At 41.1% G+C, this 19,366-nt stretch overlaps 1 protein-coding gene across 1 annotated transcript in view; it reads right to left on the bottom strand.

Moving 5' to 3' along the window:
* The window catches only part of LOC147893560 (ARM repeat superfamily protein), a 76,029-nt gene that overhangs the window by 19,730 nt on the left and 36,933 nt on the right, over positions 1-19,366 (bottom strand). Inside the window, exons 14-27 of the mRNA XM_087386455.1 lie at positions 15,265-15,508; positions 14,771-15,113; positions 14,432-14,612; positions 14,031-14,168; positions 13,682-13,943; positions 12,532-13,577; positions 12,278-12,420; positions 12,013-12,197; positions 11,518-11,895; positions 9,633-9,758; positions 9,480-9,545; positions 1,063-2,969; positions 469-748; positions 151-372 (exon numbers count right to left, since the gene is read on the bottom strand). Of these exons, the coding sequence (XP_087242581.1) occupies positions 151-372; positions 469-748; positions 1,063-2,969; positions 9,480-9,545; positions 9,633-9,758; positions 11,518-11,895; positions 12,013-12,197; positions 12,278-12,420; positions 12,532-13,577; positions 13,682-13,943; positions 14,031-14,168; positions 14,432-14,612; positions 14,771-15,113; positions 15,265-15,508 (5,521 nt within the window). The remainder of the gene's footprint in view (positions 1-150; positions 373-468; positions 749-1,062; positions 2,970-9,479; positions 9,546-9,632; positions 9,759-11,517; positions 11,896-12,012; positions 12,198-12,277; positions 12,421-12,531; positions 13,578-13,681; positions 13,944-14,030; positions 14,169-14,431; positions 14,613-14,770; positions 15,114-15,264; positions 15,509-19,366) is intronic.

Below are 19,366 nucleotides of genomic sequence, written 5' to 3'. Positions count from 1 at the left end.
TGTGAAACATTGAGAATGTACCAGCCCCATGTTGCTTTCTATCTTCTGTAGGTTGGCTTGACCACAATGAAGATGAAATATATGCAATAAAGAGGTTAAAATGTGTATACATGACTGTAAGAGAGGCAGGCCATGTATTAAATAAGATACCTCAGAGGTTCTTTGTAAACAAGCATCTGGAAACTGCTTTAACAACTTTTCAAGCAATGTTAGTGTGTAATAACCCTCTTGCCAGAGTGCAGATCCCATTCTTGTATCTTCCTTCCCATCAGCTTCTGATACGAGCTTCAGTAACACAACACTTGATGTTAAGGTTTGATGGATATGAGGAGAGAACCTTTCTTTCATGATCTCAATCAAAAATCCCAGTACCTGCAAACCAAAATCCGTGTTAGTGTATAGTTCTCTTCTTAATTGACTCCAACATTTTGATAAAAACGGGAAGGAGTGCTAGAAAGGAGTGTAAACCTGAGCAGCTGCACGCCAGAGTTGGTGTTTATCTCCCTTCAGCCATGTGAAGCAAAAATCCAGCATTCGCTGCAGTGACCTTTGGCTAACTCTGCCCATCAAAACCTTCAAGACAGTCCCAACCATTGCTCTCGCTTGGTTTGAATCATCATTAACTAGCCTTGTCACTAATGGTAAAAACAAAGTCTCTGACTGTTCATCGACAGCTTGAACTGGGAATTTCACAATAATTGCATGCAACATTTCAAGTGCAGCTTCTCTTCCACTTGCATGCTCATAACTTCCAAAGAGGAAAAAAACCCCACAGGGAAAGAAAAAAATGACAAAAAAATAATGGGTAGAGGAATCAGTTCAGTACCCAGTAAATAAAACATGTTTTAAAGGGAAATGTGTTAGGTGATACTTTTCACGTTCACAGACGAGCATTTAGTAAGTCATGAAAACCTCAAATTTAATCCCCAATTTGTGTTAACTTCCCACCTGAATGCCATGGCTTCTCAATTTTAGACCAGCCTAATCCACTATTTTAAAAAATTACAAATACAGTCCAGTTTTTAAAAGAAAAATGAATCCAAAAGATTATGGGAGACAAACCTGAGGTTTGCAACAAAAAAGTCCAAATGCTGCTGCAGTCTTTTGGATCCGAGGGGATAATCAAGTAAAAATTGTAACAAAATTTGGCTGCAGTAGCGGCGAACTAAGGCAGAATGGCTAGTTACCATAAGGTGAGCAACTCTATTAATCATGTCATAAAGCTCAGGAACCAACAGTTTCCGACCTACAATTGCCTTAAGTAATGCAAGCCCCGTGTTACTTTCAGTCATCCCTAAATCAACAAAAACTGGAAACTGAAGAATCAAGCGCAGCTGCTCCTCTGTAAGTTGAGCACCCTTGGAATGTTTCAGAAGAGCCACAAGGACGTTAAAACATGACTGAGCAACATGGTTCTCAGCTTTCCCAAACCTTTGGGCCATTGTAAGTACTTTTGTGATCAGATCGCCACTTATCAGGCCAAGAGATGGCAGTGGAAACCTTAGTAAATGACACAAGCATTTCAGACCCAAACCCAGGACTCCTCCATGCTTAGATTCGAGGCAGTCTTGCAGGAGAACAACCATTGGGTCCAACATCGACAAAATATGATGATCCCCTTTGTTCAGCTTAGCTCGCTTCAAATGAGAATCCAATAGAAGGAGAGCAAACTCAGTGATGAGATGATGACTGGGCAAAAGAGCTTTATTCTCAGAGTCCAATTTTTGTGAACTGTCAGACTCATCAACTAAAGAAGAATCTTGTGCTACAGACGCACTATTTACATTAGAACTTGAAATCTTTGCAACTGCTCCACCTCTCGATGCCAACTTCTCCTTTATCATGCCATCTTCAACCAGTCCATGAACAAAAACGAACAGCTCCTCTTGCGTCAGTGATGGGTTCAACTGGATACCCAAGGCAAGCTGTTTTAGCACCCTCTCTACTTTGTTTTTGGTCTTGGGAACCAAAGCATCCTTTAGCCTTCCTCTCACTGGTTTCAGTAGAGTGGTGCCATGCAGTTGAAATGTCACTGCTTGGGCAACCATCCTCACACTTTCAAATGACTGGGTCTTTCTTGTCTCCTTCATCTTGAAAGCTATTTGATCTACTTCTCTCTCTTCTGATACATCTTCAAAAATGTCATTTCCCAACACATCCAAAATTTTCTCGACACAATAGTCAATCTCCCCTACTTTGAATGAAGGAAAAACCTTCATAATTAGTGAATTCAAAGTGAAGCCTAGAACGTGCACCTCATATCCTCTTCTTAACGATGATTGCATCTTCTCAACAACAAAACCCACAAAAGGAGCACCTAAAATCCCCAAGACAGCGGCAATTCCAGCCCTCGCTTCATCCCTCACAGCCTGGCTTCGACTTTTTAATAGGTTCACGATGTTTTGAATGATGCGTGGCAGTTCAAGTTCCATAACTTCCTTGGGCATCAGCTGCAATAATTTGACAACAGCAAGCGCAACATAAACATTAACAATGTTTGCCTTGGAGACCATCAACTTGCTGAACTCTGGAAGTATCCGCTTCTGGAGAAGTTTTTGAATTGCCTCTGGCATATCAGAATCCCTATGCATTTGAGTATCTAAATAATCCTTCTTCACACAGAAACCCTCATTTTCAGCCTTTGTACAAAATTCACCCTGAGGTGAGCTTGCCGCCTCCACAACCTCCACAATTTCAAGTCTTCCCTGATCACAGATTGATGACATATGGAAATGAAACCTGTCGAGTATGGAGCACAGTAACCTTATAAATGACTTCTCATGCTCAGGATGCAACAAAATCATACGGGATACCCGCATCAGTAAACCATAATACGGATCCCAGTGCAGCTGTGCAGCAATGCATGCTAACACCTCCACAGCAGACTGCACAAGGTTTCCATCCTTATCTCCTTTTCCTTCAAAAAGTGAGTTCATAAACAGGGGAACAAATATTCTAACAAGAGTTCCCTGCAAAACCGATGTTCACAATACATAATCATTGAATCTGAGCTTCATTCCAATATTGACCCCCTCTTGCTCCAGACAAGAAGAAAATAACCTAGAACAATTTTTGTACACTAATCCAACTTGTGCTAATCACCAACAGCGCTGAATAATATCCTTTTCTTTACCCTGTTACAAAAGAACTGAATAGAAGAAGAATTTTATGAAAAATATCAACTAGTAAATCATAACCACTAACGATCGATCAGATTGTATACGTAAAGTGGCACGTTCACATTTCTGACTCACCAATAAAAGACTCAAGCATTGCTTACGAATACTAACTCAAGGTTGAAGAGTCAGGAGACCTGGGTCCCATTTATTTAGGACATTTTTCAGCCAACTCTCCAAAAAAGCAGCAGGGAGCCCCGGGCGGACCATGCAAGACACCTATCATTGCATGAGACTCAAGCTAGACGTCCGAGTCACACAACACGTCTTCATTCATACATGCAAGACTGTACTTGCGTTAAATATTTTGATAAGAAGATCCATCCATGATGGATTCTGCACATCATCTTGTCCACTCATTCACCTAGTGTCTAGGTTCTTGAGCTGGATCGGGTGCATCAGGTGGTGGTGAAAGAGAAATTCTCTCGACGATGCACACCACAGATAGGGGAAGTCTTGTGTCTTATGGATTTAGAAAAGAGACTCAATAAGGACCAGTGACTAATGATAAGAACCCACCCCCCCTCCCCCCCAAATATTTTTTTGAAAGTTTGGAAACCTGTCTCTAACAAGGGAAATGTTGCTGAGACAACTGTCAAGAACTAAGAAAACAATCCCTTGTCAGACACAAATAGGGCTTTAAAAATTACCCTTGAGCAGTAAATTCCAAATCTTACGGCTGTAGTAAAAGAACACCACGATGACCCAAGAATCTCAAGATGGATAGATGGGTCCTTTGTGGATGCTGAGAAAAGCCTGGAGGATGACGATGCAATTTCGTCGGTTGACAATATGTAGCAGGGTGAAGTCAAATGGGCAAATCATTTGAAAGAGTTGGAATGGCTCAACAATGTTATGATTGGAGAAGAGGAAGGACATGTAAGTCTCTTGCAATTGTGGCAGTGGATAAACAAGTTAAAACATGTTTTATGTAGGCAAGCTAGGTTGGCACTAAAGATGACCAGTGCAAAGCCCACCTCGGTTAAACAAAAACTGAAGTCTAGAAATGGTACATGACAAAGTGAGTATCACAACTCTTAATGTTGAGGGACTCACATATGAAAATAGAGCTAAATGCCTTGGCAGGTGAATCAATCTAACAAATTGTCTCCGCGTATATTAGCTCTGTTATGACACTAGGGAAAGAGCCCGAAGAGTTAAAAATCATAGACGTATGCGCATACACGCAGATGGTTTAAGACTTTGGGGCTCCACATGGATCGCTTACCCCCTTTCCAGTATAGCATTGAGGCCCCTTCAGCCCCGCGCACTTATCACGAGGCCAACCACGTCATTCGAGAGGACCACCTACAGCTACACACATTCAAGACCTGGTTGGCACCCAACGAGCTTCCAGTGAAGCTCAGCTTCTACAAGGACCACTGTTTAACGATTTCAATTCATTGATCCACCGAGATATACATAGATGCACCTACCACATCCATTGAGAATATCGATCGGATAGTTCCATGTCTCATCGCATCGACACCCTGTGTGATTGCCATGAGATCGAGTTGGAGGAGCATTTTGCTCTCAGGTGCCCTATGCACTATGAGATTCAAAGCCGTTATCGTAGCTTCTACAAGGACCACTGTTTAACGATTTCAATTCATTGATCCACCGAGATATACACAGATGCACCTCACACATCCATTGAGAATCTCGTTCGGATAGTTCCATGTCTCATCGCATCGACACCCTGTGTGATTGCCATGAGATCGAGTTGGAGGAGCATTTTGCTCTCAGGTGCCCTATGTACTATGAGATTCGAAGCCGTTATCGTTGTCTGTTCAAAGATGGTTTAGGACCCCTCTCCAACTTCCTCTCTTACCCAAATCAAAGATGCATTGCTGCCTTCATCCATGAGATCCTCAAACATAGAAAGCACTTGCTCAAGATACAAAGGCATGCAGCCAAACTCTACCAAGAGCATGATCACGGAGTTTCTCCATCTAGATCGTACAGATCAATAGACCAAAGGTAGTCAATGCTACTGCAACTGAGGAGCAAGCTTAGGGAGCAAGAGAATAAAAAAGTAAACAAGTTCGATTGTATATGGGTACGAAAGATTGATTGACCTACCAAAGATTGTTTTAGGCTGGTTAGGAAAAAGAGTCTAAAAGAAGGAGTGCCTCTACTAAAAAAGGATGACATACTATTGTTAAAGACACCCAAAGAATCTTAAATTATTGTCCATCATTTTGCCAAATGGTAAAACCCTTGGGAAGGATAGGTTGGGGTATGAATTCCATAAGAAAACATCGCTTACATAGGTCCGAGAAGGACACTCCTACATCATCTTCGTCGAAGTATAATCGAAATGATACCTAAGATAAAGATATGATCATGAACTTGAGAACTCTCTATACGTTAAATTGTAGCTACACGATATTTGCTTAAGCATTGGCTGTGAGGATTAAGAAGGAAAATGACATTTTGGATAAGGGAAGAGTAGGAAGGATTGATTCGTCGAAGACATTTACTCAACGCTATGATCACTTTTGGGAAGGATGTGAACATACCCAAACAAAACACTTACTTTGTGATGATTGATTTTGACAAAGCATACAACTACTTGGATTGGATTTCATCTCTCTCCCACTTTGGGATATGGTTAATTTCTCAACTTTATCTCCCTACTCTGAGTATGAAAGGCAATTATGTCAAATCATTTATGCTTAATAGATCCATTAGACAAGGATGCCCAATTCCCCTTTATTATTACTTGGATGGCTCATCCACCATGAGGTAGTCTCAAGAGAATTGTGTAACAATTTGCCGATGACACAACTCAACACCAAGGAACATTGTATAGGACATCAATGTGGCGCATACAACCATCCATAAAACTAGGGGTGAAGACTCGGATGATAAGTTGGATATCTTACCATCTTGGATAGTGATGCTCCTATCCTTGATGCCTTAAGATGTAAAGGAATTCTTAAAAGACATACTTTTAGCCTCCTAAGGATCCCATGGGAATTGATGTGCCAATGTCTAAAAGATACGATTGGGTGATGGGCAAGGGCAAATTTTAATAGATGGAAAAGAAACCACCTTAACCTTGCGAGCAGAAAGATGAGTTAATTTCGAGGAACTAGTGCCTTTGCTTCTGCAGGAAGAAGACTTTGCAAAGGACTGCACAAAAAGAAGGTGGATCGTCAAAAGGAGAAGAAAGAGTCTAATTCGGATTCAGAGTCGTCCACGAATTCAAGTAATGTGTTAGTCGAGGAAGAGCTTTTCTTGGTGACATCTCCATGTGTTACCGAGGTAAGCTATGCAGACCTAGTGTTACAGCAAGAATGTCTGACATTGAGAATTGGTATGGAGAGGTGTCAAAAAACTTTGTGAAGGTGAAGGACAGCAATGAGTGCTTGGATTCTTCTAGCTATCTAGTTGATATTACTAACATGAGGGAAGATTCCTGGGAAAAACCTTTGGATTCAAGGTCATATGGAAGCTGTGGTACTGAAGGGGGCATACAAGGAAATTGAATGTGCCTCCATGAGAAGGCAGAGGGGGAAGTGTTGGTATTTCTCCAAAGCTCGGAAGCAAGATGCTAGAAGGTGGAAACGGTGGACTTGTTGAAGCCTTTGCCATAGAGACAGAAACATCAATAGGAAAAGAAATTGTGCTGAAGCCAAGAGAGTACTTGGCTTGAGAGCTCAGGGGGAGCTTATGATCCAAGTATTCTAGAGTTATAGTTGCGTTGGGAGATCTGCGTGGATCACGTTATTTGGTTGCGGACCTTGCAAAACAGGTTGAAACGGACCTTGGGAGCATGGTGCCTAGAAGACTCCACGTTGTTCACTCGTTGTGAGGGGGACAGCTGGAAGATGTTTGTATCAGGTTTGTTCAGGATCACAAACGGGAATGTTAACAATGAATGAAGGTGGTGGTAACACCATGTGGTGCTATCAAGAATGGACCTGTGTACCAAGATGGTTTGCTTACACAGGACCGGACCTGAAGGAAAAGGACCCATTGGTTGAAAGACTTGGAAACGACGACAACACCGTATTGTTTCACAAGGCTTCGATAGGAGCTAATGGAGCATCTCCATCGACGAGTCGGGGTTGGCTCAACATGTGTCAGTGAGAGAGGGTGTTGGAACCTCCTCTTATTAAACAGGGATTCCCAGTAAAGGCTAAGTATATTTGATTTAATAGTTACTTTTTGTCTCAACGCCCTGAATATTTTTTCCTTGTTTATTTCAAGGAAAAAAGAGTAATACACTTTTGGTTTGGTTATTTATCGAAGTTACACTTCAATGGATTTTTAAACAATTTCTTGATAGGACAAAACCCAAGCATTGGACATAGCAAAGATATCGAAGTTCTTATGCCAAAAATATATGGAGCTATGGGATTAATTCTTGTGATCAATGAGATCAGATGTCTGTTATGAATTGCAAGAGGTATTTGCAGAGTAAGCATAGATGTGCTAAGGAAGAGAAGTGTTTTGTCTTCAAGATTGTTTCAGAAACGGAGTATAGTTCAAGGGAAGGCCACCTCAATGGAAGCGTGTGTTCATTGAGTTTCAAAATCAGTTTCACATAGCTATTTATTCCAAGTTATATTGTTTTTGCCATTGCAAAGGAGAATGGATATCTTTCACTATGGTTCTATTTAGTGCAAAGCTTGGTCTCTCAGTTAATTCCTAAGCAATCAAATTATATGATTCAAGCATAGCTTGAAGAGTTCTTATACAAAGGGGAGACCTAAGCATGTTCTAAGTTAGCCCAGTCGACAGCCATGAATATGCTTTCAGCCCATCATGACACAGTTATATATTTCCAGTTATCTCATTTCAGATATTCGTATACCTTTGTAAGACTAGAATAAGTCCAATCATACAAATTTAGATTTTTTGTTGTTCTAAAGATAAAAAATCTACACAGAAAATAAAAGAGAAGAAAAAAGAGGTAAACAAAAACTTTTATGAAAAACAAAAGGAAGACATACTTAGCCAGCAAAGCAACACTTATGTCGTCATCAGTGCCCAAGCATAAGCAGCTATACTGGGTTTCTAAAGACCCGCGGAGTCTCTTGGGCAAACCCAGTGCTTACTAAAATACGTCAAATAAACAAAAGAGAAAGAAAACAAGAAATAAAGAAGAAAGGAAGCAGGTGACTAAGCAAAAATAAACAAGCAAGTCAAGAAACAAAATCTTCCAAAGAACTGGAATCTCTCTCTCTCTCTCTCTCTCTCTCTCTCTCTCTCTCTTATTTAAAACATAAAAAGCTAAATGGCCCTTTACACTTATGTATCGTTTCTACAAAGAAGCAAAAATACATTTCTAACGTAGAAAGCACAAGCATACTCAAACAAACTCTCATTTCAGATGTTCAGTTTAATTGTTTCTTAATATGGAGCATGCTATGCTCAAAAACCAGCTCTTTAAATGATATTCAGTTTAATTGTTTCTTAATATGGAGCATGCTATGCTCAAGAACCAGCTCCAGTTTTCTTTTCTTGGGACCTGTTTATAGAATAAATAGAAATCCTTATGGTCTCTCATGGATTAATGTGGCCAGAGTGACAGAGCTTTACAGTTTATCAGTTAGCAATACTCTCTTTTGGATGGAGAAGTTTCAAGAGCGGTACCTAACGAGCAAGTGAACGGAAATTAGAGAAATTCTTGAGAAAGTCCTTTCCAAAGCAATTCCAAGAAGAGGTTCATATTACTTGGAAAAGTATCAGTATGGAATTTATCTGCAAATCACTCCATCTAGACAAAAAAACGCTCCAAGAAATAGTTTTTACAAACGTCTAAGGCTAGGTATCTCTTTTATCTTGCTAAAGTTTGCCTTATGTTTATTTGAATGTATGGCAATGCAAGGAGAATGGTCGATTGTTTTCTTGAAATTGATTCAAGAAGACACTACTCATAAAGTAGAATACTTTAGAGCCTGATGTGCTCTAGTAATGATACAAGTGATTATTAAACAGGTGTTTTCTTCGTCTTATTTGGGAATTAAAGATGGAGCTGCAGCTCAAGAAGGCGAGGGGAAATACAGAGCCCTTAGAAGAAGAAGTCAGTTGCATTATTGGACTCTTAAGGTTAACTACAAGGAAGGCGTTAAGGTAAAATATGGAAACATTGATGGATTTCTATCTTTACTGTTTTGGAATACTTTTCTCCCACCAGCATAAAATGGCAAGAGTCAAGGCCTGTGAAAGGCAAAGAAGAAGTAATTGACTCCGCAAGAAATCATTTCCACGGTCCAGACAATCCATACACTGAAAAGGAAATATTCAGGATTAAAGCTGCAAAATTTTCATGCTGTTGTGCAAATTCACCTGGGAAAATTTATTGAGATTACACAGTTCCCTGAACCTTGACATTGCCCTGATCCTTCGATGGGTCTACAAAATAAGAAACAAGTTATTTGCCAAGCATGCCAATAGAACCATGACATATACCCGCTCCAGAATTTTCATAAGGAATCGCACCTGTATATGATTGATGTTGTTGAAAAAATCAACTTCTGCGTCCATGCTCACAAGAGGAACAAACTCACTCACAGGAGAAAGATCTTGTAAATTCAATGTCATATATCGAAGTAAAGACACCCATTCCTGTGGTCAAAACGAAAGCATAAGAAGCAGAAGGCAAACCCGCTTGCTATATCCAGAATTCTCTACATACATGACAACTCAAACCAGACATGACTAGACTTACAAGATGGTTAAAGGTTTAGAACGCCAAGGTCTTGGATACAATATGTTACAAAGATTCAAATAGGAGTCAACAAAACTGCGCGAATAACTTCCTAATGAAGAACTGATTATTTCTTTCATCATCATTTCTTTGACCTATTGTAGTTTGTCATTTACAGGAAACTTAGTGCAAATCCTCTTCCACAACATAGAGAGGAGAGAGTTATTCTTCTTCTTTTGCAAATCATAAAGTCATTCTCCCATATATGCACAAGTTTGCCTAGCCACAGACAAGAAATTAAAAACTAGAAAGAAAACCACCAAGCGGGAGACGGCTGACACCACTGCAGACCACATCAAGATAACAAAAATCTTAACTCCACGTATGAGGAAGGCCTCAAGATGATTCTAAGCAGACGTATGACATTGAATCAATGACAGCCAATATGCCAACTACATCAAGACTGATAATTTCCGAACATGAGAACAGTGTCTGCAAAGCTGGCAAACTGCCCGGGTGGTCCCAAATCGTTCAAAACAACAGTTTTGACGGCTTCAGACCTAGAATAGCATAGGAGGATAGAAGACGACTGACGCCACTGCAAACCATATCAACATAACAAAATCTCAACTCCAAGTATGAGGAAAGCCTCTAAGCATATGTATGACATTGAATCAATGACAGCCAATATGCTGACTCCATCGAGACATTGATCATTTCCAAACATGAGAACAGTGTCTGCGAAGCTGGCAAACCGCCCAGATGGTCCCAATCATTCAAAACAGCAGCTTTGATGGCTTCAGACCTAGATAAGCACAGGAAGGGTCTAGACATCTCACATTTATCAACATACCAACAATTCAACTATCAAAGGACATGATCTACTTCATGACCCAGGAGTTGGAGCATGGTGGAGCACAGCTATCAAAACAAACGAGGGGGTCATATTCTCCCTCACTCACCCAAAAGTAGTATAGACCTCATGCTCACGTCATGGTTTGTGGTATTGGATACTGTTCTTACTATCAGACGGACTGGCTCATAGATGCTTTAGAGTTTAGACCTCAGCCACCTGTGTGACCAATGGTAGGGTGGCAAGACCACTGTTTTATGTTAGGTTTGAATGGTGGCTAGGCTATCACGCTAAACATGTTTGAATTTGTTATCTATTTGGTTGTATGCTTGCACATAATCGTCTGCCCTACATATGAAGCACTTCATATGCCTGGTTTCCAGACACTAATTGGATCGCTCTCTGGACCGAGGAAAAACAGAAAGTGCTTTGCTTATCATTAAAACCAAACATATTCTTTACTGCTCTTATTATTTGTGTGCAGTGACGTTTGAATTAGGTGCAGATGTTGAGCTAACGTTTGGATTAGGTGCAGATGGTTTTTGGGTTTACAGATTGAAAATTTCCATTGTCGAAATCCTGACGATGACATAGGTTCAGGTATTTTTAACGGAGGTTCAGCAACCCACTTCCTTTCAGCCGTTCATGGCAATTGGTCATTTATGATGTTTAATTCTTTATCGCAAGGGATAGGGACATTGAGAGTGATAATTTACGATGGTTTCTTAACATATCTCAAGATGAATAGCTTCATGAAATGAGCATCTCACTATGTTCAAATCAATCAAATTATCTGCTCCTCATTTGGCAATTGCACTTCTTACCCTTCGTACAGCAAGAGAATCCAAACCCATCCCCTTTCTGATACTTGGAAGTAGCTCCTTCTTCACAACTAATTGAACAGATTCAATGGACCATGAAGTGGACAATCTGCTCTTGTCCTGGTAATTTGTGGTGCCATCCACCACAGATGCCAAGAAGTGTATGAATGCACAGAGACAATTAGAAGCACTTTGCCTTATTGAGATATCATCGGATCCCATATCATAAATTGCCTGTGAGATAGCTAATAAAGCCCAATCATACCGTAACTGAGAGAAGAATGGGGCAGTTAACTGTCCATAAGCCTGTAACCTGCAGTCGTAATCATACTCTCCCACCGTTGAGGTTGAAAATGCATTGAGATCAGCTAGTAGCCTTGCCTGTCACAAGGAGACATGAGTGCATTCAGAATATGATCCAAGGGGAGGGGAACAATGCAGAGTAAAATGTACCCTACAAACTAGAGGAAAATTGAAATCATGTAGAATTCATCTTACCACAGCATCAAGATAAGGGTCAACCCGACAGAGTGACAACAGAACTTGACAGACCGCAGACCGTACATCCTGATGTTGAATATAAGCCAGCAAAGGCCCCAAGGAGGAGACAATATTTTCACAGCTTTCGATGTTCACAGTGGGAGAAAGTGCCTTTATGACACATAAGACCTCAACTAATGCTTCTGCATACATATAAAAAGGCTGATTTAAAAAGTACAGCTAAATTTATATGAAAATGATTAATTGAGGCTCAGGGATATACCTTGGTCGTTTTTTTTCCGTACAGTAAGGAAAGGCATCAACACATCAAGGAGCCGAACAGCATCAGCTGATGTTCTGATGTGCTTGCTGAGCTGAATAAGAATATGCAGCCCGCGTTTAACCACGTAGGATACCTTTTTGCCCCTAAACATAAGAAGTGAAACATATAGAAGTTCATGCTTCCATTGTTAAGCACACTTATATTCTCATTTTACAATCAAAAGGCTGCCAACAAACACATAAAACAATTTTTACCTGGAAGTTCTTTGCTGTGATGAGAGTAGAACTTGTATGTTTGATAGCAATATTGGTAAATGTGGTAAGAGAATATCTAGTACTAGATCCTTCTCTTCCACAGAGGCCTCGTTTTCCAAATCAAGTATGTTTTCTATAAAGCCTAGGGCTGCACTGGCATTTTTGTGAGATAGAACTGACACTAAACTTGGAAGAAGTTCCTCCTCACGTTTTAGCACTAAAGCCAGCACAAGGCTTCTGCTCATTGCTAAAAAACATGAGAATAAAGCACTAGGAGAATCATTGCTAGCACCCTCCTGCCCAAAGTTAATAATCAAGGGTTTGATAACACCTAGAAATATGTCCCAATAATCTGGGCAAAAGTCCAAATTATCATACTTGCTGAAAACAATGGCTATAACTTTAAAAGCAAGTGTCCTCAGATCCTTTGCTCCACTAACTGTCAATTCTGTGGTTTCAGCATCTGAAACAGCCATATCATTGGATCGCTCAGAAGCCCTGGAGTTTATTTCCAAGTTAGAATCCCCTTCCACTGGTGCTCTACCTGAATGCTCATGCATCGACTCTTGTCCAATGTCCCTTGCTGCATGCTCATGCATCAACTCTTGTCCACTGTTACCTGCTGCAAGCTTGCACTGTTGATACACCAGAACTTTGGCTTTGTTTATGTTCCCAGTCCCATCGAGCGCTATCTGGCAATTCTGCAATATTCTGAAAACAAAAGCCAGAAGTGCATTAAGGTAAGGACTGAGGCGATCACCCTCAAATGTTTCCAAGGCATCTTTCACCATATGGAGAAACCCTGTCTTCTTTTTGTATGACAGACAGCTTACTTTTTCCTTGTCTACCCATTCAATATAACTTGGCTTAACCCCCTCCTCTATTGCCAATTGCCATGCACATCTTCCCTGAGTTTGTTCCATGCCATTCCTGGTAAAGGCACTGTCTAAAGGCTTCAAAAGAAGGACAAAAAAGGATGACAATTCTTCAATGTCAAGATGAGCCAGGAAGGAGAGCACTGCCTTCCGCTGAACACCACCTGCAGTCTATAACATGCAGAAAACAGAAGTTAAGAAACCACAGTAGTTTCCGTGAGCAAAAGAAACAAGGCTGCTGAAGGAGCTGTAATATATGCCATAAAACAACATACTTTTTTATGGAGCCTTGACTTGGTTTTCAATATCTTTGGAAATAATAACCGCAAAATCACTGGAATCAGCTCCTTTCGGTGATTGCCTTGCACCTGTTCACTATCTTGTCCTATGTTCCATGTGGTCATCTCTTCACGTGCCGTCTTGAAGGAAATCAAATTCTTCAAGTGTTCCTCATATGGAAGTAAAAAAGTGTCCTTCCAATTAAGCAAACACTCCAAGGCTTTCAACTGAATGGCAGGATCCCTGTCCATCAGAAACCTACAGCAATACTAAATTGTAAAAATAAAATCTCCTCAACCATTTGAAATAACCATGCCCTAATACCAGCAAGACAGCAAAGCTAACCTGTTGATTATGATTTCCTTTACATCTGGACTCTTGAAATAAGACCGAACATTTTTCATCATGCACAGCAGATCTAACCATTCTTTCAGAACAACCTTCCAGTTCTTGCCTCTGCAAAAGGTTTTTGCTTCCATTGATCTGTGAAACAAACAAGTAAGCCACACTTGATCTTGGGAGTACCACTTCAAAAAGAAAAAGAAGGAAAAACCGGTATATCGCATCTCCTACGATCTATGTATCGAAAAATCCCAAGTACTTTAAAAACAATCAAGAAATCGATTTTGAAAAGATATGAAATTTAGATCAAGGCGAGCCAAAAACAAATTGAACTAGGCTTAAGCTGCTTTTGACAGAAGCAAACCATTAATGTAAGTTTCACATTGCATGGGACAAGTGCGTACCCCTCTACATTTGGCTCAGCACGTCCGACGAATGTAAGGAAGAGAGGAATAAGTTGCCGAGATCGAGCCTCCATAATCTTTGGAACCTTTTGTGATGCTTTTAAAAGAAGAGTGACTAGAGTTCCAAAATCAGTACCATCTTCAACATAATGCTGGGAGTGGTCCAAACGACACTGTAGATCTTTTGGTAGTGCCAAAAAGACAAATTGCACTAATTAGACTTCAGAATTATAAAGTCCTAGACATGAACCTTTATTTGATAGCAACATTTAATCATAAAGCGCACACGTTAAACCTGCTGCTCTTACCAAAATTTGGGATTTTGGAAGTACCACGCACCTTTATGCAAATTGTCATCATTAGAAGTCTTTGGATGCTGTGAATCCTCTTCTCTTGACAGAAGCAATGCTTGACAGGAGTCAAGATGGCCAATAAAGGTTTCCCAAACAGTCCTCTTCTGCATCTCTAGGAGTCCTGCCAAGCAATCGATGGCAGCGTCCCAAAGAATTCTGAATCGATTATGCAGTACACCAATGACAGCATGTGTCAAAGGAAGTAAGTAGCACTCAGGCATACTCCCTGTGCATGCACCAACTTTCAATCGAGTGAGCAGAAGGCCGCTTCGCCGACCAGCCTCGAGACTGTAAGGTGCTGCTTCAAGAGATAGGAGATGTCCAAAAATCTGAAAGAATGAAAAATGCAAAATCAGGGAAGAGGAAGAACACTGCATCTAAGCGTGGAAAAACCGCAATAATCATCAAGAAAGCAGGGCATGGCTACTGTCATCTGAGGGAAAACAAAAGGCTACATATTTCATCAAAGAAAAATCATACACTGCCAGAAGTCACATTGCTGTCCTTACAAGGCCTTCCATCACTGGCTTTTCTCCGTTTTGATGTCAATTGGTCATCCAATAATGGATGAATGGAAAAAGATTCATAATGGGTCAGTAACCGCAAAGTGGAAAGTCTCAACAGTTTATTGCAAGACCCCAAATTATCCACAAACCAAGAAAGGGAATCCTCCCCTTTTAACTCTGATGGAAGATGTCCACAAATATCATTAGAGCTGAAGTCCCTGCATGAAATTTCAAATTTAGTGCTGAGTTACCACACTCTTAGTCAGTGAAAAATGACACACAAACTATCATAGCATGCCCATTGATGATTGGCTGATTGGTTGGCTAATGGTTATATATCTAGATGAATCTAGGAAAATGCCCAAACTCAATCCTCAAAAAACACAACTTCAATCTCATAATAGTCACACATAAGGTTGAAAACCATAAACTCCATCACGCATAGCAGGGACTAGCTACTATGGCATCCCCACTGATGTCATCAGCGCCCAACAATGGGTGTAGACCATGGTATAAACATATGCTCTCACACATACAAATCCACACACCCACACATACTTGAGCATCCATTTATGCAAAGTCTTCGTACTGAGTTTCTGTCGGCACTCCGGAGGTGAAGGGCAGACTCAGCCATGACGAAGGCTAACGCTAAAGGAGAAGGCTAAGGTCTGTCTGGGTTGTTGCTCTAACTGAATATCGTTACTATTTTTGGCAAAATTTGATAGCTCCGACGAGATGTGGAAAGACTTAATGATGACTCTCATGGACTCTCCATGTGGCGGGAGTGAAAGGACCGTGTGGCACGATGATCATATGGGCCTTCATGGCGAATTTTCAATAGAAGGGGGGATATACTAGTAACTAACAAGATATTATTCAAGGACCCAATACAGCAAGTGATAATGATACCTGAAGGCAAGCACAAATCAATTCAGAGAGACAATGACTCCCAACAAGTAGCTACATTATGGTCGTCTCTCTTTTTCCCTTTCTTTAATTCTTTTTCCGTTTTGGGTTTTTTTTTTGTTTCTGGGGGTGTGTGTGTGTGTGTATGGGGTGGGGGAGGGGGGGGGAGCTCTCCCTCAAAAATACATGCAATATAACAATAGCTAAGAAATGTATACAGGAGCTGAAAGGCCCACATAGAAGCACTAAAAGATATGTAGAAATTAGGAGGCTCAAAAAGTCCCATATATGTGAAATAAATCAATTATATGCATAGTTAGGGGAGACGGAAACGGTTCGGGGTTTCTAGGAGGGCTGACACGAGGAAACGCTACATCATCAAGGGGTTTCAGAAAAAAGGATTTTGAGCTGAGCACACACAGATTTAGAATGCTACCTCCTACAGCCTACCAGATTTGGAGGGCTGAAAGGGAGTGGATGATAGAGGGGGCCTGAAGCAGCCTCCAAGAGAGAAAAGACTCCTAGGGAGTCAATGGGGCTGAAGGAGGGCTAGAAAACCCTCAAAACTCCAAGAGAGTGAGGCTAAAGGGGTGGAGGGAGTGAAAGATTGCAGTGGACGCCAAAAATGAAAACGCATAGAGAAGAGAGAGAGAGAGAGAGAGAGAGAGAGAGAGAGAGAATACCTGCCGGCGGAAATCGCAATTTAGAGGGAGCCTGTGTTACTTGAAACAGCCCTTTTCAGGGTCCTGAAATGTGTTTCACGCTGAAACATTTCAGCCAGCCGTTTTAGGGGGCTGAAACGTTTCGGCCCTGAAACAGCATTTCTGGCTGGAGCTTTTCCTGAAATGTGTTTCAGGACCCAGTTAGGCCTTGAAACGTGTTTCAACTATATGTGCTAATTGACGTATCCTCCACTGTTAGATGGTCAACCCATTTGGGATAAGTGAAGACTCTAGCATGGCTAGATGTGGATATAGAGAGCCTCCAAGTGGCTGCATCCAAGGCCTTTTGCCCAGATTAGGATTTGGGGGGGAAATCACTTCCAAAAGCATTTGCAACCATATTCAGGTTCCTATCCTATCAAGCACCATATCCCAATTCCCAAAGTTACAACTCCTACATGAGCTCTATGAACCTCAGAAATACCAAGAATATCACTTTTAAAAGAGGCAATCATAACTTTTAAAGCCTTATTGCTTAGATGCTGCACCAGCAGACCTCCTTGCTGCACTGCAGAGCCAATGATGAGGCACTGCAGACCATCTCCTTGATCTCTTCTGCTCTGTATGGGTGGTAAAAATATCAAGCATATCCAGCTGTCCCCCTCGAAATCCAACGACAACCTAGCTCCTACCGAGTACAATGCTCCCAAGATCTGCTTCAATCCGACATCACTATGGCACCATCCGCAATGAGATCCCTAGGTGATCCACCTAGGTACCCTTCACCAAGTATCTCTCTAGAAATCCTGAACTACAAGCTCCAAATGAGCTCACATCTGAGCAACCCACTGGTAACAATATACTCTTTTGACCTATTATGTCCCCGTCTCTACCATAAAGGCTTCAACAGGTTCACCTTCTTCTGCTTCTAGTATCCTCCAGCTGAACCTTGAAGAAACCTCCAGAACGCATGTCTCTGTCAGCAAATCATGTTCCTCAAAGCAATTATCACTGTCTTAGACAAAAGTCATGAAGTGGGCATTCATGGGTTCCTCATGTGGGGGCTCACAGTGGGGAAGTGACCCCTATAATCTCAATACAAGCTGCAATGAGAGAGCACGTACCGCTTGCTGTTGCATCAAAAGTTGAGGCCCTTAGATCCAAAATCACAATTCTGATTCAAGCAATTGGTCCAAGCATTACGAAAGGAATGCAAATACATTTGCTTACCTTGCAAGCCAATCCCTGGGGGGAAAGCCCCTATTGTACATAAAACAATCCTTGTTTGTCTTCCAACTAATCACTCCTCCTAATGGGTCCACTGTCAAAAAGAGCAAACCGGATACCAAAAATATGTTCCCTACTTGAAAAGCTACTTGTGCCACACTTAACAAATGCTGTTCCAGCCAATACTAAGCAACTTCTACACATCCAATACTTTGCATGTGCCTTCTTTACCATCCCAATTTATTTTTTACGGTACAACCAAAATATTCCCAATTATCATGCCAATTATTTTTTACAGTACAACCATATTATCCCCAATTATCATGCCACCTAGGGCAGCTATGTACTTGCAACGACCTCCAAAACCAACTAGATGGAGGTGCAAGTCCTCTAACAGCAATTCATCACTTGCCTAGTGCTTCATTTGTGTCGCATGCCTGCTAAACCCTTGTTTATGGTCGCAGCAAAGAGATTGGTGATTTATTTTGATATGTCCCTTTAACAATTTGTCTGCTCTCCTTTCCAATTTTTTACAGCCAAGAAATGTAACAGTTTACAACTATTTGTTGTTGAAAACAACCAACAAACTTTGTCTTGTTCACATCAGAATCTGAAGACCTTTCCCCAGTGCAATTTCCTTCTCTCGAGCTATCTTTCTTAAGGCTCTCCCAATGTTAGGTAAGCAATTTCTTACACACCTCTAAAGGAACACCAACCTGAGGGTAACAATGCGAAAATTATATTTAGATGAATCCAGGAACATGCACAAACTCATCCTCTTAAAACACAACACAGTGTGCAGTTTCAATCTCATGATAGTCACTCATGAGGTTGAAAATCAGAAACTCCATAGCACATACACATCCCCACTGGCGTCAGCAGTGCCCAACAGTGGGTGTAGACCATAGTATAAACATATGCTCTCACACATATAAATTCACACACCCACACACACTTGAGCATCCATTATCCTGCACCCCATCATTCTGCTCTTCTTCTTCATGCCATGCCCTATATTCAGAGTCAAAGGACTCTGAGTCCTCCTCCCGATCACTGGGTGTGTTCACCATCGTGGCTGAACTTGGTGGCTGTAATAAAAATGCAACAAAGACTTCCTTGTCCCAGCACTACTAGGGCTCACCTCTGTGAAAAGATGGTGATGGCCCTAGCAACGGAACCACTGAAACCAGCCTCTAGCAAGCTGAAGGGCAGTAAACTGTAACTAACTGGTCATCCACATCAATCACAGCCAAATTGCATCATTCCCAGCGACTTCCATTA

This window comes from Dipteris shenzhenensis, chromosome 15 (genome assembly GCF_047967505.1).
Source record: "Dipteris shenzhenensis isolate YYH24624 ecotype China chromosome 15, Dip_SZ_1.0, whole genome shotgun sequence".
Lineage (NCBI taxonomy): Eukaryota > Viridiplantae > Streptophyta > Polypodiopsida > Gleicheniales > Dipteridaceae > Dipteris > Dipteris shenzhenensis.
Note: the sequence above shows the minus strand (reverse complement) of the source record. Positions and strands in the feature narration are given on the sequence as shown.